The sequence below is a fragment of the Topomyia yanbarensis genome, chromosome 2, assembly GCF_030247195.1.
Source record: "Topomyia yanbarensis strain Yona2022 chromosome 2, ASM3024719v1, whole genome shotgun sequence".
Classification (NCBI taxonomy): Eukaryota; Metazoa; Arthropoda; class Insecta; order Diptera; family Culicidae; genus Topomyia; species Topomyia yanbarensis.
In genome coordinates, this window is record NC_080671.1 from 407,438,934 (window position 1) to 407,463,483 (window position 24,550).

Below are 24,550 nucleotides of genomic sequence, written 5' to 3' on the forward strand. Positions count from 1 at the left end.
GCGACATAAGGAATGGTTGCGGAGCAGCTTATCGCGGGCGGATACTGCTAAACGTTGGAAAGCTGGACATTGATAAAGCGGATGGGATTCCGAACACGCGATGCACCGTCCTCCTGTATTTTGTACGACGCTATGGCTAGAGCGCGCTACAAATGGCTTCCTTTGCGGTTGCGGTACGACAACCTTGGGTTCAACGGATCTAGTTGGCAATGCTCCCAGTACTCTGATCCGTCTTTGCAAGAATTCGGTCAAATCCTTCACCGTATCCTGCTCCTTGGTGGATGAATGCTCTTCCCAAGCTCTCCTGGTTCCACTGTCTAGACGCGAAGCTAATATGTCTAGCAGTAGTAGATCCTTGTAGTCGGCGGGTTGTACCAGCTGATCAAGGGTCTGAACAACACGTTCGAATCCCTCCAACAAAGACTGCAATTCGTTGGCCGACTCCTTAGCCAGATTAGGTAACTTAAACAGCGCTTGAATCTGACGCCGCTTTAGGATTTTACTGTCGTTGTAGCGTTTGGTTAGCGTCTCCCATGCGACCTGATAATTCGCCCTTGTAATCGACAGCGGGTCAATAAGCGCCTTAGCTTCTCCTGACAGACATCCCTTCAGGTAATGAAACTTCTCGACATCCGGTAAATCTGCTTTCCAATGGATGAGCGATGTGTATAGATCGCGGAAACTCAACCACTCATCAATGTTGCCGTCGAAGGTTTGCAACTTGATTTGTGGGAGTCGCACATGCTCTATGGTGGGTTGTTGTGTCATGTCGAGTCCCCGGATGGAGGCATTCAGGATAGCAGGTTCTTCTAGCTCCTTGATCTTGTCTAACAACACCGACTTCACCTGGTAGTAGCGGTTTCCAAACTCCGACTGTTGCTCAGCATAGGCGTCATCCTCTGCTTCGAAGTCTTCGTGTGTTTCGATGTCCAAGATCACATCGTTCACCTTCTCCCACAACTCCTCAAGTTTTTCCAGTCGAACTGTCACCTGGCTGGCTGTAGTTTCTACCCCAAGAGAATCGGCGAACCTGCAGATATCCCTGAACATATTCTGGTATGACCTCAGCTTGGTTTGCAGCGTCCGCAACGCCGGTGACTTCTTAGCACTCGATGATGTAGTCGGCGGCATTGTAACACAATTTCACTTTGACAGAACGGGAAGATAATACGGAGGTGTAATATTCTGCTTGTTTCCTAACTTCGGATGGGCATATACTGTAGAGCTGTTTTTATTATTTACCTGAAGAAACAGGAATTTCCGCTTTCTCTACAGTTATGTCCCTCAGAAATATTCGAACGATGCAGCTCCAAATGATTGTGGAAGTACGAGTAATTTAAATACTTCATACGGATCCAGATTTCGCGGGAGAGGTGAAAAGGGTTATGTAGTACAATTGTTGGTCCAACTACGGCTGAACATATACTGTTCTAACTGACCTGACAAAACAGTAACGCTGCTAAATTTCATGAAAAACGATGTGCCGCATTTTCTCGTGATCACACCGATGCTCCGAAAGTAGGACGCAGTGAAACAATAATGCACTTATGCGCGCCCCTTGTTCATATGCTTGTAAATGTTGTTTATGTATGTATACATCGATCACGATCAAAACAGTGTTTAGAGAGGAGTGAAATATGCTATGTAGTATGGCAATAGATTCCAGCTTCGGCCGGACATATACAAGTGGTGCAATTCAATTAACTGACCTGGAAGGATAACGGTCGCTCCTGCACCAAGTGAACCAGCGTAGGATGTAGTTGCAGTCGGGAATTTTAACGGTAAGTTGGTTGAAATACGCCTCATTCGTCTAAGCTAATTTTCCTTGATAACTTGCAGTGATGGTGTTATTTCTGGACAAACCAGGGCAATTCGCCCATTCCGGAATGGTTTCCTTTTGCGACGGGTGCCGACGATGTGAAATGCAGTTGGCTCGATTCTGCGATGATCTTGTTGGTGACTTCCCGGTCACAGAATAAGCGGAATGAAGTGTGAAATATCCTGATTATGTGCAATGTAGCAATAAATGTCACAAGTGAAGGTAACAGTAATCGTTTCACTGTAATCCTAATTTCGAAACTCCTATGTGCAGCAAATGATTATGGCTCCAGCACCCAGGGGATTATTGAAACTGCGATGGCGGTTACAGCTTGGCTTGCTTCTTGTAAGAACAGGAATTCGTTGGATGAATTCGCAATGGCGACCTTCTGCCCTCTTGGTGGATGGGTTTTCGGTTGGATTCGTGCGGGATCCGGTTCGAAGGACCAATGTTTTGGAGTCTGGTCCTTACCTTCCTTCGATTGGATTAGTGGACTGTATCCTAATTTAATTCCCGTTTCCTGACGGTGGCAAAGCTTGTCGGCAGACACTTGATACCTTCCGGCAATCGGCAAAGGATTCAGGGACTTGTACATAAATAAGCTTAACACCAGCCATATACCGATAACACTTTACATTTCACACTATATTTTCACATTTAATTAACATTTATTCTTACACAATATGACAAATCAATACATTACACTTTACATTGAATTGGTTGCTGCGACCGAGCAGCTTCTTCGCCGAATATGCACTGATGGCGCCTTTCTCCTTTATTCTCCTATTCCGGGGGCTCCAGGGGGTGAAGTTCAGCAAAGGTGGTGCGCCAGGGCTTCGTTTCCTCTGCTTCCGTCGTTGAGAGATTATCCCTCCAGTCCTACCGATGATGATGATGATGATGCAATTCAGCTGCATTTGTTTACTCGTACTGGCTCCGATGTGTGAGTAGACCGATGACATTTCTCGGCCAGCTGGGTAATCGTACTTTATGTTGTGTTTACATCAGTACAGTGAACGGGCGATTTCTTCTCAGTAGGGAAAAAACGGTGTAGCGGTCGAGGGGTGCATAAATGGTTTCAGGGTGAAGTAGTACACTCGCAAACAGTGACCAACATAGTTCTAAATGCAAATATTCTCAATGCACAAATTCCATACTTACTTTAGTTTGCTATGTAATCAATCTGACACAGAAATATTCTTCGTCTCACTGAAGTTGATTCCTTCTTTCAAACATGAGCTGTTCTTGGAATCGTACTTTCAGTGAATCAAAACGCCATAAACATTTGAACGGGTATTTTCATACTTTATGCCACATGGCTTTTATGCCAAACGACTTTTATGCCAAAAGACCATTATGCCAAACGACCGCAATAGCATTCAATATCCTGTATATTTTATGCCAAACGACCATTGTGCCAAATGGCTATTATGCCAAATGGCCTACTATCATTTTTTTCTTATGCCAAACGGGCATTATGCCAAACGACGTTATGCCGAATGATTTATGCCAAACAGGTTAGCCCCGTATTCAGAATTGCTATCTCCAGCGACGTACGTAGGATTTTATATTTTTATCACATAGTTGTGTTGAAAAAGAATATTTCGCAGTGATATACGTACGAAATATTCTTTGTATATAAACAATTTGCCATTCACGGAACGGCAGTTGACAGTAAGAACTGTCATACGGAACGTGCTATAAAAAGCTCTGAGATGTCATCTGACAGAACGTCATGTGACAAAAGCTTCAAGTGGGTAACTTGAGCTTTTGCATATGGACGCCGCGCATGGATGTGTTGTTTACTATAGGCAGAGGGTATGACAGGGTATGGCAGTCAATAAGGGACTGTGATAAACAGTGCATGAAATATCAATCGATATCGAACTATGTTAGCATTATATAACTTGACGAACAAGAATCAAATAAAGTTATCTCAAACCTACCTACAGAAATACTTCGTGTTTTCTTACGGTATTATCAACAGGTTATGGGCCCAGTAGTTAACTGGAACTAGCCACCTGGACTATTGTAAAATAGTTGTTTTGGAAGATACACGTTTCGGGTAGAAACGGCCGGCGAGAACCATCGTTCCGGTAGCAGCGGCATCCAGCGACGACCAGCGTTTCGGGCAGAAACGGCATCCGGCGAGGACCAGCGTTTCGGGTAGAAACGGCCAGCGAGAACCATCGTTTCGGACAGAAGCGACATCCGGCGAGGACCAGCGTTTCGGGAAGAAACGGCATCCAGCGAGCACCAGCGTTTCGGGAGCAAGCAGAGGATGGCGACCCAGCAGCAAGCTGGAGGATCTGCCGAGAGGATGGCAACCCAGCAGCAAGCTGGAGGATCTGCCGAGAGGGTTACTCTCGAGGACAGAAGAGGTGGTGGCTACGAGAGGGGAACTCTCGAGCGCACCGTGCCGACGACGGCATACTTCGGTAGCGTCAACCGCGAATCGATATTCGACGGTTCGGAGTTGCGGTTCCCAGCCTGGAAATGGCGAATGGAACATCATCTTATAAAGATGAAACTCCAGCACACGTTGCTACGAACGCCCGAAGAAGAGGACTTCTACGAACCAGTAGTAGGTGCCTCGGAAGAGCTAGAAACAGCCAGGAAGGCTAAGCTCAGAAAACGGCTTGATGACGACGTCGAAGCATTGGACGAGATTGTCATGATGGTCAACAATGATGTTTTGAATAAACTCATTGGGCTCGACTATGCGAAAGAAGCCATGGATGCTCTGGTCAGAACGTACCAAAAGGGCGGTACAGCCGCTATGGTTAATATGCGGGACCGGTTGTATACCATCAAACAAAGACATCACGACAAATTGTCCATGATTTTTGATGAGTACGATCTGATTATTCGCGAGCTAGATCGTATGGGTTCAAAAATGACAGCATCGGAAAAAGTTCATGCTCTACTGATCTCCATGCCAGACAAGTACCGACACGTCAAAGGCGCTCTGATGGTACTGACGAATGAAGAACTGTGTGCCAAGCCGATCATGGAGATCAAACGAATGTTTATTGATGCTGAAGCTGGGGAAGAGAAGCAGACAGAAACAAAAAACGTTGCGCTGTCTTCAAAGTACAAGCCAAGGAGAGAGGTAACCCGATGCTTCGGTTGCAACGAAACTGGGCATTTTAAAAATAAATGCCCACTAATGAAAAAGTTTAACGCGAAGGAGAAAGATAAGTTCAAGAAGCAGCAAAAGATGGAGCCTAAAAAGAGCTTTGCAATGATGACCAAAGTGAATCGTGGTAGGAGAGTCAGATTCGTAATTGACTCAGGAGCAAGCGACCATATGGTTAATGACGAGAAGCTGCTGGAAGATGTCCAAGAATTAGAGAAGCCAATCACCATTTCGACGGCGAAAGCGAGCCAGAATTTACGGGCAACAAAAGTTGGAAAAATGCGATTAAAGAGTGTTGTGGGTAACAATACAATAAAAGAATTGAAATTGTACAACGTTCTTTTTACTCCGGGTCTTGAAGAAAATCTCCTTTCGGTTAGAAGGGTTAGCAAAAATGGTAAAAGGGTTACTTTTACGGATGAAGAGGTTATCTTTGAATTAGAAGAAGAAATATACATGAAACTTCCACCAAACGTAAATGGGCAAAGACAAACTGTTCGTCTACACAAATGTTTGTATGGATTGAAACAGGCAAGCAGATCTTGGAATAAACATTTTGATGATGCAATGAAAACACTAGGTTTTGTCCCTCTCAAAAATGACAACTGCATCTATAAGTCAAAATCTAGAGGCATTATAGTAATACTATATGTAGACGACATTTTACTACTTGCCAAAAACATCGAAGCAATTACGTGGATTAAAAAGAAACTTGGAAGGTTATTCCAAATGAAAGACATGTTAGAGATTAAGCACTTCCTGGGAATGGAGATAAATCGTGATTTGGAAAGCCAGACTATTGAAATTTCTCAAACAATATACGTGGAGAAACTTCTTAGTAGATTTGGGATGGCTGATTGTAAACCAGTGGGGACACCATTGGATATCAACACGAAATGGTCAAAATCTGAGGCAAAAATCACTGAAGAGCCATACAGAGAACTGCTGGGATGCCTACAATATCTTTCACTAACTTCTAGACCTGATATTTGCTCTGCGGTAAACACCCTAAGCAAATATGCTAACTGCGCCACCGATTGGCACTGGTCAGGATTAAAACGAATATTGCGATATTTGAGGGGAACGAGCAACACAAAAATAATTTATTCATCAAATAGCGAATATCCAGCTTTAGTAGGATTTGCCGATGCAGATTTTGCAAATGATCCTGATGATAGGAAATCAATTTCAGGATACGCATTTCTACTATACGGTAATCTTATTTCGTGGTCAACGAAACGACAACCGACTGTAAGCTTATCAACAAGTGAAGCAGAACTGATAGCACTTTGCGCTGCTACGAAAGAAGGAGTGTGGTTAACACAACTTCTCAATGAATTGGATGTAAACATAACACCATTCATCATAATGGAAGATAGCATCCCATGTATCAACATAGCACAGGAGCCAAGATCACATCAACGGATGAAACACTTGGATATCAAATACCTTTTCATCCGGGATATCATCAAAAATGGTAGAGTAAAACTACAGTTCATCCCAAGCGTCGATCAACCTGCAGATGCCTTCACTAAGGGGTTACCTAAAAATATACACAGAAAGTTATTCGGTGTATTGAATGTGCAAATTGTGGGGAAGTGTTGAAAAAGAATATTTCGCAGTGATATACGTACGAAATATTCTTTGTATATAAACAATTTGCCATTCACGGAACGGCAGTTGACAGTAAGAACTGTCATACGGAACGTGCTATAAAAAGCTCTGAGATGTCATCTGACAGAACGTCATGTGACAAAAGCTTCAAGTGGGTAACTTGAGCTTTTGCATATGGACGCCGCGCATGGATGTGTTGTTTACTATAGGCAGAGGGTATGACAGGCAGGGTTGCCACTATTTTTTGAAGAAAATCTGGCAGCTCAACTAAAAATGTCTGGCAAAATCTGTCCCCTCAAAGTCATTGAAATTTTGCATCCATTTTGCTCGTTAATGGAATATGACCACAATTTCCAAAATTTGTTTGTTCTATAATTTAAAAATCTGATAGAATAAGAGATTTCACTGTTGGCTGGAAGCTTATAAAAAAAAAACTTTGGCTGTACCAGATAAATCTGGCTTAATGGTAAACTCGCTGGGGTGTAACGTGAAATTCAGAATATCTGGAAAAAATCTGGCAAAATTTTTAAAATCTGGCGAAATGTCTGGCTTGAACGAATATCTGTTCAGTTGGGACAAATCTGGAAGATTCCAGATAAATCTGGAACATTGGCAACGCTGATGACAGGGTATGGCAGTCAATAAGGGACTGTGATAAACAGTGCATGAAATATCAATCGATATCGAACTATGTTAGCATTATATAACTTGACGAACAAGAATCAAATAAAGTTATCTCAAACCTACCTACAGAAATACTTCGTGTTTTCTTACGGTATTATCAACAAGTTGTTTTAAATTTGCGTCGATTTTAATGACTTTCAGCGCTTTTTCATTAACAAGTGCACCATTTCACAAAATCCTACGTCGCTTGCCATTGTACCAAGAAATCGAAAAAAAAAAACAATTTTAGTTTTTAGCTCTAGGCAGCCAAAGCTTTGTGCTCAATCATTAACCGTCAATGGCACGCAAAGCGATAGAGATTTGAGATGTCCTATTAGGTATTTAACCTATTGGAGCTCTTTTTATGTTTCTAGATCTTCAGGTAATATTACATGTCTTTGCAACTCAAATGTATTATAGAGTTTTGGGATATTTCCGCGGCGCGATGCCGCAAATATCGAAAATCGACGGTTGTTGAATATTTAACAAACAATAGGGTTGGTGCTGCAATAGCCGCGGTGTACTACTAGTTGCAGTAGTAGGCTAAACGCTTGATTAAAATGCCAACCGTCGCTAATTATTTTTTGCTTTGTAGTTCGCACTAAACTCGCAAGGCAACACAAGTTTTACCATAGAAATTTGCTCAAAAAACAACTGAAATAGTGAGTTTTCCTTGATTTTTGAGCTCCTTTGCAGCTATAGTGGACCAAATGTACCTAGAGTTGCAATGCAAAAAATGGTTTAAAACCAATTATAATATTTTTTCTATCAAGTAGGAATCGAAAGCTTTCATTTAACATATAATCATCACCCGTAGATCTTTCCATATTTTTTAATGCGTTTAAATTCAAGCACAATGCGTAAATATTAAAAAAATACTGTGGATAGCAAACTTATAACAAGTATTTAAGTACACATTATCTAAATGTAACGAATTGTTTATTAAAAAAATAGAAGAAAAAATTTCGGTAAAATAATTTTCTGGGTTTTGGTACTTTCTGCGGAACAGTTTTCTGGGTTATGGTTCTTTCTGGGTGAAAGTTTTCTGGGCTTTGGTACTTTCTGGGAATCAGTTTTCTGGGAATTAGTACTTTCTGGTATATGTGTTTCTGGGGAAAAAGCTTCGGTATTTTTTCTTCTGGGGAATGGTTTTCGGGGGAATGTTATACAATCGGTGCCAGATACTAACGAGTGGAACTTCTCTAAGTTAGGTATTGTGCACTAAAGCGCAAATTGGTAGATCCATTTTTTTCCTTTAGAGAAAATAAAGATTGCATACTACCAGAGTACATATGCGCAACGTTAGAGCACGAGAGCGTCGATGTAAAGAGAGGAAAAGAGAACGATTATCGCCACATTGAAGATACTGAGATCTCCATACAAAAATGTACAATCAGCTTACAAACGATACTACAAAATTAAATGGTCAAACAATTTGGCATTCCCCTTCAACAACGGGGTCATTATTCTCTTTTCCTTTCGTCATCTATCCCTCTTTACTCTCTCTCACTCGATTAAACCTTATCCTAAAAAACAAAACATGGACTTGTCGGATAAACATTTTGCATGCATTCAAACGAAACAAATTACTAAACACACCGTTTATGATTTGTTAAGAATATTTACGTTTTATTTCTGTATTCTTTAATTTTTAAAATTACTATTTCCAGTATAGTTTTATACTCCTTTCTACGCATTTTTGGCGTATTTTTTATCTGTTTATGTCCGTACTGCATATTCTGATTCTACTTAGTGTCCTTTAAATAATACCGATGAAGCAGTTGGCTGAGATTTCCCACTCTTATTCATTCGGTTTAACGAGCATAAACAATGACCACTGCTGGGACTATTTTAATTACGTCAATAGAGAGTGTCTCAAGAGTGCTTCACATTTCGTAAACCAGTTATATTCCTGCTGCTTTGGAACTTTTCATCTTTACAGCTCCTCACATCATACTGTCCCGGTCAAGAACGGTGGTGATTTCCCTCCACATCTATCTCTGCTTTTGAATAGTTTGTTACTGGTTGCAGTTGTACCTATACCCTACTGCTTTTTCGATACACTATCAGATACGTTCCCTTAAATGCTATTCTACTAGCAGCATTAGGATGGAGATTTGTATATTCTTATTTTCCTGGTCTATTGGAAAGGAGCCTGGAACATTTACCTCACACTGCGCGATTTTCCGCTTTCCTCTTTCGGTGGCTTTTCTAGGAAACATTATGCCCTGTCAAGTGTGGAAGAAATTCTTAGAACCATCGGATCGGGAGAAAAAAACTATCATAGAACACAGATTGTATTGTTTCGTCACAAAACTTTTCACATGTTTAGATTTCTAAAACCTAACACATTCGCTGTCAAACTATCTCGTCGTAAATGGTACAGTTAGATACTAAAAGTTAGACGTCAGTTTACATGCCTTGTCATCGAAATGATGGGGGCAAAACTTTCCTTCTTAGCAGCGTGTAAATTAAACGTAGAAATGTTAACTTAAATCTACCGTCTAAAAGTAGCAGAGAATTATAAATAAATCATTTTGTTCTGCTCTAGTGTTGTTGCTTTGTAGGGGAATGCCAAAAAATCTGACCAAATTCTTTTGTGTGCTGATGAGCTTTCGAGTAGAACTAAACTTTATGAGGAGCACCACCCTTCTCTAAATGCATAAACAGTGAAATGCAAACGTTGGGGAACATGTTTGTTTTTTTGTCTCTTCTTGTTGCTAAAACACGACACGACGATCGTACTAACCACGCCTAGTGCGAAATTTGATATTCTTTATAAGCAGCGCCAAACCGCAAAGTTCCCGCTAGCGTCTTTATAATTTAGTTAAGTATAGTTTCAATTCAATAATACTCGAGCATGATTGGTGACTCTTGTTGTGTGGTGGCAGGGTTTGTCTAAAATTTTAATATTCTCCTCTTCACTTTGCAACGACGCTCCCACTGTTGTTGTTTGTTTGTTTTTTTCGTTTGTGTCACGGTAGCACTTTCCTTAACTTTGATTATGATTGGAATATAGCTAAAAATTAATATTTGTTGCTTCTATTGACTATAAATTGTTGTGTTGGTTTTATATCTGCATATTGATGTCATATTACTTTTGTCAACTACTTATGCCGGGACTCGCATCGAAAGCGGATTTATGAAAGCCTAGAAGTACAGAAAATTGGTTAAGCTGTTATCGTGATGGTTTTGCCGATAGGAAAGGTGGACGAGTGTGTGTTTCCCCTTATCGGTACATTCGTGATTGGTTCTATTAATTGAATGTTACTTGAAATCGAAAAATGCTATTTAAAAAAAAATCCCGAAACCAATACCACAAGTAAACTTTTACTTCTTTCGTATGTGTGATATATAGTAGGGATCATTGTACTATTCGCTAGAACCAGTTTCCCGCATAAATTTCCGAGAATAAATCTAACTGGAATACACTGATCTTCAGCAAAATAATTGCCATTGAAGGTTTTCCGTTTATGACATCTCCAAGGAAAATTTGTCAGAAAAAAATCCGAGAGTACTTACGATAATGATTAAATATGTGTCATTGAACAAATTTATTTTTCTTATCGCATTCGTTTATTTTGCAGTTGATGTTACAATTCGAGTGAATACATTTTATTGGAGATTTTACCTTCTTTTAACCATGAGTTGCTGTTTTGAGTTTGAATTTAGAAATAATGGAGTGTTCGAAAATTGAACTCGTTACTAGATTTGCTGGTGAAGCCCGAAGGAAGTAAATGGAAACAACATTTTCTGTTATGCACCATTAAATGCGTGAAACAACGACATCAAATTCAGAACACTTATTTCTCTCAGTGTATCTTCAATGCTTCTCACATACCATTATTATCGTTCTCCAGAGACATTCCAAGCTCATTCCTTGTTCTTTACCTAACCAAGTTGGCTGCGTTTCTTACTTACTTTTTCCGATAGCGTATGGGACTGCCTGCGAAGAAGAAGCAAAACCATCTTGCGAAAAAATATTTCGCAGTTCAATATAGAAGGAAATCGGTGCAGTATCCAGAAGATGAACAATGTTTACGCTAACTGGCATTTCAAGGTGGAACTGCTGCTCGTTCGGGAAGAACTATAGCGTTATGTCAAACCGGAAGCCGAAGCAGCAGCTGAGTTGGACGCAACGGTTGCCAAGACCTGGGCAACGATTGGTTTGCAGAATGAGGATAATCAGGAAGCGTGATTAGCCCTTCAAAACTACCACCAGAAAATCAGTCTAACCTCAAAAGTGTCGCTCGTAAAGAGAATCTACGATAAGTAAACACTGGACTGCAACTCGCGGAAAATTTCATGGTCACGATGATCCTGAGAAGCCTTCCGAGTGCATACGACACGTTGACCACCACATTAGAAAGCAGATCGGATGATGACTTGACGCTGGGGCTGGAGCTAGTAAAGCGGAAATTGCTCGACGAAGTAGTAAAACTTGAAGGGTCGGGATCACAGGATCGCTGCTAAAGATCGGTTACGGCAACGATACAAGCAAACAGAAACCAATTATCTGTCATTACTGCAAGAAACCTGGACATAAACAAGTTGTACCAGTTGCTTGCAAGTGACAATGAAAAGAAACAGAGGCTGCCTAGCAATTAATGTTTGTTTAACAAACGTCTTACGGAACTAACGTTTCGATTTCGTCTTATCAGAATCGAGGACATAAAGGCGCAGTTTACGATCGGTTATAGACCATAGCAAAATGGAGTGGCTGAACGCAAGAATCGCTAGCTCGTGGAGATGGTAAGATGCTTTATATTTGATGCTAAACTGGAGCAGGCATTCTAGACAGAGGCTTTGAACACTGCTGTTTACTTCCAAAATGTGCTCCTCATGAAAGCAATCAACGTTGTCGAATGGCATAAAACCTAACGTGGAATCTTTGGAAGCAACGTGTTGGTCTGCATCTACAAACAGGAGAGGAAGTTCTCCGAGACAGCATGGAAACTAACCTTTGTCGAGTACTCACCCAAGCACAAGGCTTACCGATTTCTGGATCAGTCTACGCGAAAGGTGGTAGCAGAGACGCAAGTGGAAGTGTACCCGAAAAGGTCGGCGAACAGATCGAAGCCGCCAGCGACACTAGCATTATTAATTTTGGATCAGTTCGGAAGAACCCCACAATTACGCAGCAGGAAGCAAAAGACGCGGACAAGTGCGACTCGACGAACTGATGTTGGGCGAGCACGACCGTTTGTTCGAACCGAGGCGGTCCGAAAGAGTGAATGAAGGCATCCCACCACAGCGACATAGTGAAGCCACATGCGTTATAAAACAGAGTTCCAACGAACCGCGGAGCTATTTCGAGGCAATTAGTAGTTCAGGGAAAGCTTCATGTTGCAATGGCGGAGGGGATAGAATCCATGGAGGGAACCACATCTGGGACTTGGTGCAGCTGTCTGTCGGAAGAAAAGCAGTCGGCTGTAAATCGACCTACAAGAAACAGGAGGACGCGAACGGTAAAACTGCGCGGTAAAAATCAAGGCTCGTAGCGCAACGATTCTCGCAACAATTCGACACAGACTACGGCGAAGTGTTCGCCCCCATCGGCTGATAAACATTTTTTAGAACATTGTTGACCGTCGCGGTACGACTGAGACTACAGGTAAACCTCCTCGATTGTTTATCTGTAGACTGAGTTAGAGGACATATACACGCGGCAGCAGTTAGGTTTCGAAGCAGATAATAACCTCGTCCGCCACCTGAAGCGCAGCATATACGGACTTAAACAGTCAGCTCGGGACTAAAATAAGAAAATAGACAGTATCTTCAAAGCGATGGAGTTTGAATCGACTAATGCCGACTCATGTTTGTACGTGCAGAAAAAGGGCAGTAAGTGTACATTTAAACTCAAATACGTAAATGGCTTGTTAATGTTCTGCCATTCGGAACACGAATACCAACGGGATTCAAGAGAACTTCGAGGCGCGATTGCAACAGTCCAGCTTAGAGGAATTTTACCAGTTCCTCGGTATTCACATCCAGAAAATCGACAACCATTACACGATGAACACAAGCAGAGCTACATCGGACGGCATGAGGAAGCCAAACCTTCCAGGGTGCCGCTAGACCCCGATTACCTAAAACAAAAGGAGGAGAAATAATTTCCAACCAGCGCATCATATCGCAGTTTGATCGGTGGTTTCTTGTATGTGGTGTTCAACACGTGGCCAGATATTTGCATCAGTGCATCGTTGTTGGGCAGAAAATTGTGACTGGACGGAAGCGAAGCGTGGGGGCATGTTCTCACAGTCACGTCACTTGGTGACTAGAACAAAATTTCCTTCTAGTCACTAGGTGACGTGACTGTGAGAATAGGGCCCGTGTTTTAAAGTATCTGAAAGGTATCAAGGACCTCCCCTTGCACTTTGGCCCAGGAGAAGAAGGTCTAGAGTGTTTCGTCGACGCCACTTGGGGCGGTAATAAAGCCAACAGGAAGTCCAACTTCGGATTTCCAATGAAATATAGTGGTAGATTAGTTGGATGGCGAACACGCAAGCAAACTTGCGTTGCACTATCATCCACACAAGCGGGATTTGTGGCCGAGGCAGAAGGTTGTCAGGAGCTACTTTGGTTCCGTAAGCTACTGGCTGATTTTAACCTTCCGGCTGTCGCGCTAGTGCACTGAGTGCACGCTGCTCTGAAAATCTAGCGAAATCATCTTAGGGCACTAGCGGCTGCTCGTTCAGTGAGTCATCAGCGAAACTTCCGGAGGGTTAAAGAGGATCACCCGGAATCAATTGTCGTTTGGGATGATAACCAATCATTTTGTCTAACAGACTGCGCTTGTTTGCTGTATTCTTTGTCGGTAAAAACCATAGCGGACTTCGAGAAGGATTGATTAACTATAGACCAAATATATTTCGGAAATACAACTTGCAGACTTATCTGTTTATGATTGTTAAAACACTGTATGATTCAGTGAAACGAAACGAAGTGTGGCAGATAATACTTTAACATTGTTATCAGACAAGACTGATTAAGCTTATTCGTATGATCATGAGCTGTATCAGGGGTATTAATATGCTGACATCGGAGGACCGATGAAGAACGGCAGACTACAGTGAGCTGGTAATGTAGCACGAGTACCAGAAGAGAAACTAACTAAAAGATATGTTCAGCTGGGAACCTGGAAAAGTAGGCGACTTCGAGATAAACCTTGCCCTCGCTGGCTGTATTCAATAGAGTTGTGCGGTCGGGTGACAGGCGTATCTAAGTCTACATTCGATCATGATTAGGAACACCCGGATAGCTCGACCTCCATTATGATACCAATCAAAGACAAAGGCGAAAACAAAGGTTCTATTCCGGGCACTCAACAAGATATCCAGTTCATCTGACTCTTACAACGAATGGTAGAGAAAACGGAACCGTCAAATCGCTAAGAATGCTTTGGAACCATTTGAACTCTTGACAGCTCTCGACGAATGTCTCAGTATCCAGCGTGATGCATGTCTGCTTCTTTGAGCACCAATCAATGGAACCACCAGCTAAACGGAATAAAAACCAGTTGTGAATTTTTGATCCGTCGAATCATCGGCCTAACCGGCGTTCATAACAACACTGAATAACTATCCAAGAATACCCTTGGTATCTCAGAAGCGATGTGTCTATCCGTTTTCTTAGGATTTTTCGTAGAACGATCAGTTCTTCTTTAAACGCCAAAGAGTCAGAATGTTCGCAGATTTTTCGTCTGGGCCTCGTAGTGACGCAACCATTCCGGTCACCTACCAGTTTCTATTGCTAGTCTAACTTTACCGAGCTTTAATACTCATACTCCCCGTATCCAGCAAATACAGCAAGTGTTAATCGTTATGCTCAGCAAACGGCTCGTCAACCTGCGATTTAGTAATAAGTTGAGACAAAGCATCGGCCGTTCTTTCTATTTTAAAGCCGTGCGAAAGGAGCCGCAATCTCGAGCAAATTATCCTGGGTTAAAAAACCATTCATCTCCATCAAAATGCCATGAATGAGGTCCGTGCCAAATTTCACAACCATCAAAACACTATGAAATGGTCTCAAAAACCCATAAATACATCAGTTTTCAAATGGGATCTTCCGGAGCATGGTGATGGTGTTTTCATGGGTTGAACCCATATCAAACACTATCAAAACACCATGCAATGAGTGTGAATTTGAACCATAAGCATGGGGGAATTGTGTTCTTTTTGTTTGCTCGGGTCACTCAGGATTCCATACAAGTTATTGCTCTTCTGCTCGCTCGGTGTAGATCTTTAAAAATAAATTTGTTAGCTTTCGAATCCGTTCCTATTACGAACTGTTAGGTTATTTGAATCGACCAACGCCACACTAAAGCTTGCTTTTTTGTTAGCGGATATGGATTGTTTGGCAATAGTCAGTGCTTTCGATGCGCACGGTACTATTCGAGGATCCCCTGTATTACTGAACTATACAAGAACTGCGCCAAAGCCAATTGGTTATGCGTCGATGTAGTTTTGTATTGTTTCTGTAGTCAAAATATCCTAACCCGGTTACTCAACAAACAATTTAGCTGGATAGTGGCTTTAACTGCTCTTTTCCAGCTTATTCTTTCGTATCTCTTGGTGGGGTTATGTTGCACCAAGTCTTGATAGCAAACACGTGGTTTTCCTTTGTTGTAAGCTTCAAGCTACAAATAATGTATTTTTAAATATAGCGCTGGATTATATAATTAGTTTTACTCACAATTTTGTGAAACTATTCCAAAAGTATTGGAAGAATCGTATCGATATTATGTAAAATAAAGATTGCTGTAAGCATGTTTTGCATATTAGATTTTAAGTTCAATAATTTCATCTAAGCACACTTACAATATTTAGTTTTCGAATTTTAGTTTTAAATAACGTTTGACGATGGTGATTGACAATTCCCGCATATACTCAATGTCAGATCTTCTCGTTTGACAGACTGTGCACGTATGTCAGCTTCGGAGTACAAAAAGCGGCGCCGCCGCTTCGAGGGGTGTTGTCGGCACATACCCCCACCCGTAAACCTTGGTGAAGTTCTGGATCCTCTTGTGAGTTGGTAGGTTTACATCCTTTATCGACGTTTAACACCGCGAGTCTTGTTGCAGGCCGTCTAATAATACCACTGATAGTTCAGACCAATGCTTGGCGGATTCTTCCATCACGACCAACAACAGTTTCCACGATACGCCCTCGAGTCCACTGGTTCTGTTTGGTCCCATTAACCACAAGTACCAGATTACCTTTCGCGAGTTTCTTGGTCTCCTCAAACCATTTGCTCCGACGCGTTATGACCGGAAGGTATTCTTTCACCCATCTCTTCCAAAACTCGCCGACAATATATTGAGCCATCTTCTGGCTACTGCGGAGAGTTGCGTGTTTTAGTACTTCAGCAGGTTAGATTTTGTTACCTGTCGAACTACTCAAGAGGAAATGGTTGGGCGTTAGTGACTCTTGCTCATCATACTCCACTGGTATGTAAGTGAATGGTCTAGCATTGACCAACGCTTCTGCTTTGTAAATGATGATCTCTAACGTCTCATCATTAGGCTTACGATGAACCTATAGCTGATTTCACGAATCTAACGAGACGCTCCCACGCTCCGCCCATGTGTGGGGCTGCTGAAGGTGGTTGTACGTGCTTCGTTCCTACGTGTGATCTCTTGCTGAAGTTTTCGATGAGCTCCTTGGAAGCAGGTGTTGCCGAGTAAAACACTGCTGGAGAACCGCGACGCGAAACAAATCTTCAGGCGGCCATGACACGTGATTCCGTGGTTAGATTGCGTACTATTTCCATATGTACGGCTTTAATGGACAGAAACGTAAAGAGAGCGATCCATCGCTTTGCTTGACTGCGTCCAACTTTGACCTACACAGGCCCAAAATAGTCCAAGACGACGTACGTGGAGGGACGTACATATGGCTCCAGCCTCTCTTCAGCGAGTGGTGCCATAACCGGTGATTTGGGGGTAGCTTTAAAAACTCGACACCATGTACAATTCTTGGCCACTCTCTGCACCAGGGATCTCAATTTTGCAACGTCAAAACGCTGCCGCATTTCGTTGGTCACTGTTTCACGATTGGCGTGGCGAAACTGACGTTGATGCCAATCCACGATAAGAGTCGTCACTGGATGTTGCTTCGGAAGGATAACGGGGTATCTAGTTTCAAATGGTAAGTGGTGAGCCGCCCCAATCCGACCTCGAATACGCACTACCCCATGTTCATCCATATACGGCCAGGTCTTGTAAATACAGCTTGATTTCGGGACGGTTGAATGATTTGCTTCGACAGGTCCCATTGATTTCTCCAGTATCGTTTTCTCTTTTGGGAAATAGTTCGTTTGAACCATTTTCCACAGAAGAACTTCAGCTCGTGCCAACTCATCCTGCGTAAGAAGCTCCAGTTGCAGTTGTTTCCCAATATTCCTTCGAAGGACGCTATCTGTGAAGCGGATAATATAGGCTATTGCACGGTGTAGTCTTGACCATTTGCTGAATCGGGAGAAATCCACGGGTGGGTGTGAGTCGCTGTGTACGAGAATCAACCTAATTTCTTCAGCAGATGTAGTAATGAGCGGTTGTTCTGGCTATAAATCTTCTGATAACCATAGAAACTGGGCTCCGTTCTGCCATGTACTATCAGCATTCAGATTTGGACCCGCCTTCCATTTTGTCGCATCATCGGATACATTATACTTGGACGGGACCCAACTCCACTCGTGTGGTTCGTTCGAGGTCAATAATTCGCCTATTCGCACCGATACGAACTTGGGGAACCTCCGATGATCCGAGCGGATTCAGGCCAATACCGTTGTTGAGTCGCTCCAAAAGAATCGTTCAGATACCGCAAGTGCATGGTTCTCCAGAAGAGAGTAACGACGAATGGCAGCTTTAAGCTCGAGCCGTGGAGTAGAGAGCGTCTTAATAGGTGCCACTTTGCCTTTAGCTCCTACAAGTACCGTTTCAACACTGTTATTAAGTACTACCCGGAAGTAAACCGCGCAGGAATAAGCGACGTCACTAGCATCTACGAAAGTATCCGCCTGCAGTTCGTAGTTTTTGGAAGGGGATGTCGAGAAATAGCACCGAGATATTTCTAGTTCATTCAGCTTAGGAAACAGCTCGACCCATTTGCACCATTTTTGGTAGAGTTCCTCATTGATGGGGTCGTCCCAACCGATGCCAGACGTAGATTGTAGATTGTATTATGACCTTCCATGAATCAGAAAGTGTTAAACGAGTCCAAGCGGGTCGAAAAGGCTCATCACGACCTTGAAAACCTCACGCTTTGTAGGAACGTGAAGTTCATCAAGAATTGACGATGATCGTCTCGTAGATTGAAGGAATACGAAAAACAATCGTCTGCAGGATTCCAAGTCATCCCAAGTACAGACTCAGATGTACCATCTGATAATAATTCTCGATACTGTTGGAGGATGGATTAGAGTCGCCTGGAGTGGTGTCGACTATAGTAGTAGCAAAGAGCGTACCAATTTAGTATTTTGAAGGCGGCTTGGGGGATCTTATATAACTCCCACGAAAAGAATCGGAACGAATAACGATGGTTGGTTCAACTGCGGCGGAGGATTCAAGACATCTCATATTGGCTGCGTATCGTAGCTTACGACGAGACGTAAACGATTCTGGAGGAACCGTAGCTCTTCCTCAATGGCATCCTACCACAAATCACCTTCAAGATAGTTTATCGTATGTGTGCAGTTCAGCAATTCGATTCTTTACCATGCTGGTTGTTTCGCTTTACTCAACCGGCGGCATTCCCTTTGGTGATGCGTTCGGTCCGAAACAACGAACAGGCGTTTCGAAACCGTCGAACGTCCCGCTTCTATCTAAGCTCTCGCGTTTAGTTGATCTTCTCCTGACTAGTACTCCGATTCAGAATCTTCGCCAGTTCCACCGACCTGCGGAGCTCGTATACCAACGATGAACTAAAAAGCGTTTATTTCCATCGGTTTCGAATGGTTGCTGACAGTCTCCTCGTTCGCCACGAACCACGCATCTCTTCTAAAAACAACTCGATCACTTTCGTCCAGTTAAACCATATGCTTTGTAGTGGCTTAAGGCTCAAGTTACCTCAAGGCTTGGTAGTATGCGTAAGAAAAATTGTGTTCAGCTTTGCCACCAGATTATCCATTTAAACCTTTTCAAAACTCTAAAAGAAGAATATCAGTCGATTTATTAGATCATCACGATTCAATTCATGCAAAATACCTGCTGGAAAAACCATCGGCTTAGCTGGATGGTGCTTTTGAAAAAGTGGCTGATTTTTTATCACACTACCACACCGAGCTGGGGTACGCAACACAACTGCGCAATGAAAAAACCACAGCCACTTTTTCAAAAGCACCATTTAGCTAAGCCGATGGTTTTTCCAGCAGGTATTTTGCATGAATTGAATCGTGATGATCTAATAAATCGACTGATATTCTTCTTTTAGAGTTTTAAAAAGGTTTAAATGGATAATCCGGTGGCAAAGCTGAACACAAATTTTCCTACGCACACTACCAAGCGTTCAATTCTAACACATGCTTAAAAAAGGTAACTTGAACCTTAAACATTCCACAAACATAATTTTTGTGGCCAGTTTCGTTCTTTTTTGCTTTGGAATATGCTACTGAACAAAAAACTTGCAAATAATGAGATTCTGCTGGTGTTATTTCACGCTTCTTTTTTATCTTGGCAACAGAATTCTACAAATATGCATCTGTGTTAACCGCTTCAGCTCTGTAACAGCATCTAGTAGCATACATTTGGTCATCTTGACAAGGTTTCATTCAACCATGCCATTCTACTGTCTGGGTAAAGTACGGAATAATTATCGTATTGGACTCCCCTCTGTGGTCGAACAGGATGACGATTGGGTTTCTCCCAAAACGAGTGTTAATCATTTGCACTTAGTCTTCAATCTTCTCTTCCGCTTAGGATTTTTGGCTCAAGCAATAAACCACCGTGTATCTACTGAAATCGTCAATCATCACCATGAAATAGAGGCGCCGGGTTGCATTGTAGTATTCATCGGATCGTAGATATCATATATGACCCAGATCAAGTAACGTAGACGATTGTGAAACAAAGCGTTTTGGGGAAAACAGGACTGTTTGGTTTATTTGTTGCATCTACACCAAAAGATCCCTTTGCTCCAACAGTGGTTGCAGACTTGTTACATTTAAGGATGGACAAAAACTTGACTTATCGTATTTCTCGTGAAATGGAAGACAAATCCTGTGGCAACTCTGTTGAAAATTTGCTGAAGTCCGGCTGTGGCGCCCGTAGTTGGTTCTCCTGAACGGTAGTAGCAGGAGGGAGTTATTACGTAGTTTACGAATGTGGAGATTTGGAATATTAGAGCAATCCACTCAGATAGTAAGTCCGAGACGAATAGGGTTCGAGAGCAGTCCTTCCGAATGCTGAATGCTCCGAGGTGTATTAACTGGCAGCGGTTTTCGTAGTTCGGCATTTGGAATCTGTTTCGCCATGGGAGATTTCGAAGGTGCTGGAAAGCCTCGATTCTGTCAACCTCGTTCTGGTAGTATAAATTCCACACTGCAGAACAATAGCTTGACGATGAGCGAACCAACGCGCAATAAAACGATTTGAGACAGTATAGATCCCTTTGCTATCTGGAAACTGTTTTGATGCCTTATCCACAATGTATGAAGTATGTGGTTTGAACGTTAGTAACGAATCCAAAAAAAGCTCGAGTCAAACAAACTGTAGTTGAACTAGAGGTTCGAATGACGTTTTCGCGCAAACGTTACGATAGAGCATTTGCTCTAGTTTAGAATCATTCTGTTTAGATCACACAACGTACTGAACCTGTTCTGTTCACTTTGGAGAAATTTGGCATCAGTTCAATCGAACAGATGCCAAATTTCTCCGAAGTCGAAAAATGTTCATGTTCCAACGACGATGAAAGGCGGGTTTATTGTAGTTTGATGTTGGTGTCATTGAAAACGAGGATAAATATTACTGGGTCGAGGTGGCTTCCTCGCCGGATGTCGAAGGTAGCGAGAAATGGTGCAACTAGATAGTCTGCTGATTTGTAGTTGCCTTCCATTGAGATAGGAAATAAACCAAAATTCTGCGTGAATACCGAGTTGATCAAGCTTGGCTATTTTAATATAATGGTTGCTTCCACTGTAAGCCGCGTAAACGCAACTTGTCGTCAACATTTGATCCTGCAGCGGCTTCACAACTACAACTTGTTTGTTATACCTACTCCTTTCCAGTGCATTTTACCTCAGCCTCGTTTTCATTAAGTTGTCACTCATTTTATTAAATAATTTCATACATTTTAACGTTATCATCTTTGCGAAACAGGTTTCCGAAACCCGTTCCCGAAAAGCATGGCGGCAATGCCCGCAATCGGTTTTAATTCATTAAAAAAGGCTTTTCGCTGCTTCTTTGATTGAAGGCCCCGCGGTCTATTATCCAATCTTTCATCTCAGAAGATCATCTTGACCAAGGGCTGGCTGCATACATAAATGGACAAACTCATCATCTAGAGACTTGTATGAAATTTACGTGAAGTCTCTGAGTCACGTAGCTGTGAGAATAGAACTCATCTTTAACACCCACTTCAATTTGTATACTTTCGTCTCTACCGGATTTCTCGCTTCGCTTGAGTGTTTCGACCAGCATCTTTTGCATGATTACTTCCATCTTTTATCGCGAGCTCCTCTTCCAAACGACTCTTAGCTATAGTCGGCGTCTCCCGACCCCAAATGACGATGAAAGACTTCGTATAACTAAAACCATTATCAAGGAAACCCCAAAATCAAGGCCGGAATTTGCCAACCGCTGGAACAAGTCACCTAGCTGGTGTAAGCATACTTCCATGTCCTCGCCATCTTTATCGTCTAGGTTGCAAATATGCTTTAAAATTGAATCTTTTGATGCTAAACCGCTTTTTGATTGTGGTCTCTGATTGTCTCCCAGATTTGCTTCGCTGAGGTTTACTTCTGGACGAGCGGCTGTTTTGTAAGGCAACAATACTGAGCCTTGCGCTCTGGTGTCTCCATTTCGCCGAAGCTCAGTCAAAGGTTCTGGCTGTGGATTAACTGCATAGTTTCTCAGTTTCTCCCGCATCAGCAAACTCTTAATTTGAAATTTTAGGTTTTCGTGATTCTTGCTGCCTTCTCCCTTCCTCGTGGCGGGTTCCGGTAAAACCAATCGCGCGGGAAAAAACTTCTGATGGGCCAGTTCTTCTATAAGAATGCAAGCAACTGGAGTGATTTTTTGACAAAGTATTAAATTCCCGGCAGACCCAAGATCTAGTAAAAGTACATCAGCATCCATCAAGGAAACAGAACACCAACGTCACATTACCGTTCCGTCAGGATAGGTTGAATGCATTTCTCGTGTTCACAGGTTCTTTACATCAAAACGTCCAATACCATTCAGTTGATGGTGTGTGGGTGAACGTTTTCATAAGAATGGCAAGTAATTAGGACGTTCCGTTGACGTCCTGTACCGCTGATGGAAGACTGACGGATCGTGTAAATGGCTCTTTAGCTAATCAGTGCTAATGATTTCACATTTTCACGTTACAAATCAGGTCCTTAATTAATATACCTGCCTTTTATTGTTGTTTGCGACACTTATTAGGTTCTTTACTGACACAATTAACCTCACTTTTCTTGACGGTTCACTTGTACTGTTGAACACTCAAAGCAAATCGCAGAGAATTTTTCTAAGTCCATGTAAATAGTACAAGCGAACTGTCAAAAATGAACATCGAGTTCATTTGTGACGTCAGCGTAAAGTATTTAATTGTATAATATGCGAGATATAATAGCTATTTCAGCTGAACAAACCAAAACAGTTTGCCGTAGACGAATTAATTGAATTAGGTTACGTACATAACTTCTTACCTTCGACCACGCCGTCCCTTCTTGCCAACACCGCCCGAGTAGCCGGCCTCCGGTGTTACCGGTGTCTGCGGTTTGTCCGCACCCCGCTTGCTCCTAGTCGACCGGGAACCTTTCTCGGTACTGGCAGCCGACGGTTCGTCCGGAGTTTTAAGATTCGGTGTGTTGGTAGCGCTTCCGCCCCGTTTTCCACTGCTCTGAGGAGAATTCGCCTCGTCCGCTATCTCCAGTGCCTTACATGCTTTGTTTATCGCTTTTGCCTGTTCCTCCGTTAAATACATATCGGAGGCAGTCACTTCGACGGTTCCCTCATCGATCAGCACCGCGTAGACCACTTCGTTGTCTTCATTTCGCTTGACCTCCTGTACGATGCCGGGTTCGTACGTGTCTCCGCCTGTTAATGCGTGCACCGACTGACCTTTTATCGGCAGTGTGTCCTTATCGCCAATCACAATTACGTCCTTGGAAAGTGCCTTCGATGCACCATCTTCAAACAGAACCATGTACTTGTTGTCACCCTTAAAACCCGTTACTTTCCCGGCGTAGTACTTTCGATCGGACCATCGGGCCAGACAGCACAGGTAGTTTGAGGTGTCCTCCTTGGGGGATTCTTCTACATCAGGCGACTCTACGACAGCAGCCTTCTGGCTGCCTTTTTTAGCTTGTTTTGCTGCTGGCTTCGATTTCGGTTCTTCGTCGTCGGCAGCATCTGAATCAGTGTGTGTTCGCTTTCTACCGGTGGTGGCTTTCTTTGTTGACGATGGCGGCCGTCCTCTGGGTGTTTTCATTACCGTTTTATCTTGTTCATTGTCGGAAAGATCATCATCTTCTTTGCTCAGGGCGCGCTTTATCTTGGTGAACTCCTCAATCATCAAACTCGCAAGCGCCTTAGCCCCCCGCACTGTATGCTTACTTTTGGACAGGGATGCCTTGATTTGACTTGTTCCTGAGGAGCTTTCGGTTGTGCTTGAATGTGACATGGCCGAATCGAGTGCTGGGCGCGGTGGAGGGAGCGAAAAAGGACCGAGGCTACCGACGCTACCATTAGAGGACTGTTTTGAGGAATCGATACCGGTTAGGTCTTGCGTAGAACCTGTCACTGCCGTTCCGGCGGCACCTGTCGACAGCAGTTTTTGCTCTAGTCTTTCGACGGATAAAAACTGTAGATCGGTTCCGTCGAACCAGACGCTGACCTCGTACAGAGCTTCCTCGGACGTCAGAGCCGTAGTGAGATCCAGCTTGTTGGCTGCCGTCGTTGTGGTGGCTGCTGTAGTGGTAATGCTTGTTGACGGGGCGCCTGATTTTTCGTCCAATTCAGAACCGGAAGTGGAGGAAATGCCGTTGAATTTCCGTGCATTGCTGGCGTACATGTTGATCTCATCGGCGGTATTGAGAGCGGAAGAAGCTGTAAAATATGAGCACTATTAGTATATTTGTTATAATATAGACGA

General features: G+C 42.8%; 1 protein-coding gene and 1 long non-coding RNA gene across 3 annotated transcripts in view; one reads left to right on the forward strand and one right to left on the reverse strand.

The window, feature by feature from the left end:
• LOC131685036 (nucleolar protein dao-5-like) overlaps positions 1-24,550 on the reverse strand; it is a 57,772-nt gene that overhangs the window by 18,629 nt on the left and 14,593 nt on the right. Inside the window, exons 4-5 of one of the 2 annotated variants that reach the window (XM_058968394.1) lie at positions 23,103-24,504; positions 8,837-10,385 (exon numbers count right to left, since the gene is read on the reverse strand). In XM_058968394.1, the coding sequence (XP_058824377.1) occupies positions 10,376-10,385; positions 23,103-24,504 (1,412 nt within the window). In that variant the 3' untranslated portion in view covers positions 8,837-10,375. Of the gene's footprint in view, positions 1-8,836; positions 10,386-23,102; positions 24,505-24,550 lie in introns of those variants that run through there. The other variant, XM_058968393.1, reaches the window with a different exon arrangement.
• LOC131685037 (uncharacterized) lies at positions 1,420-2,045 on the forward strand. Its single transcript, XR_009304726.1, has 2 exons — positions 1,420-1,781; positions 1,840-2,045. It is a non-coding gene; the product is annotated as an uncharacterized LOC131685037 (long non-coding RNA).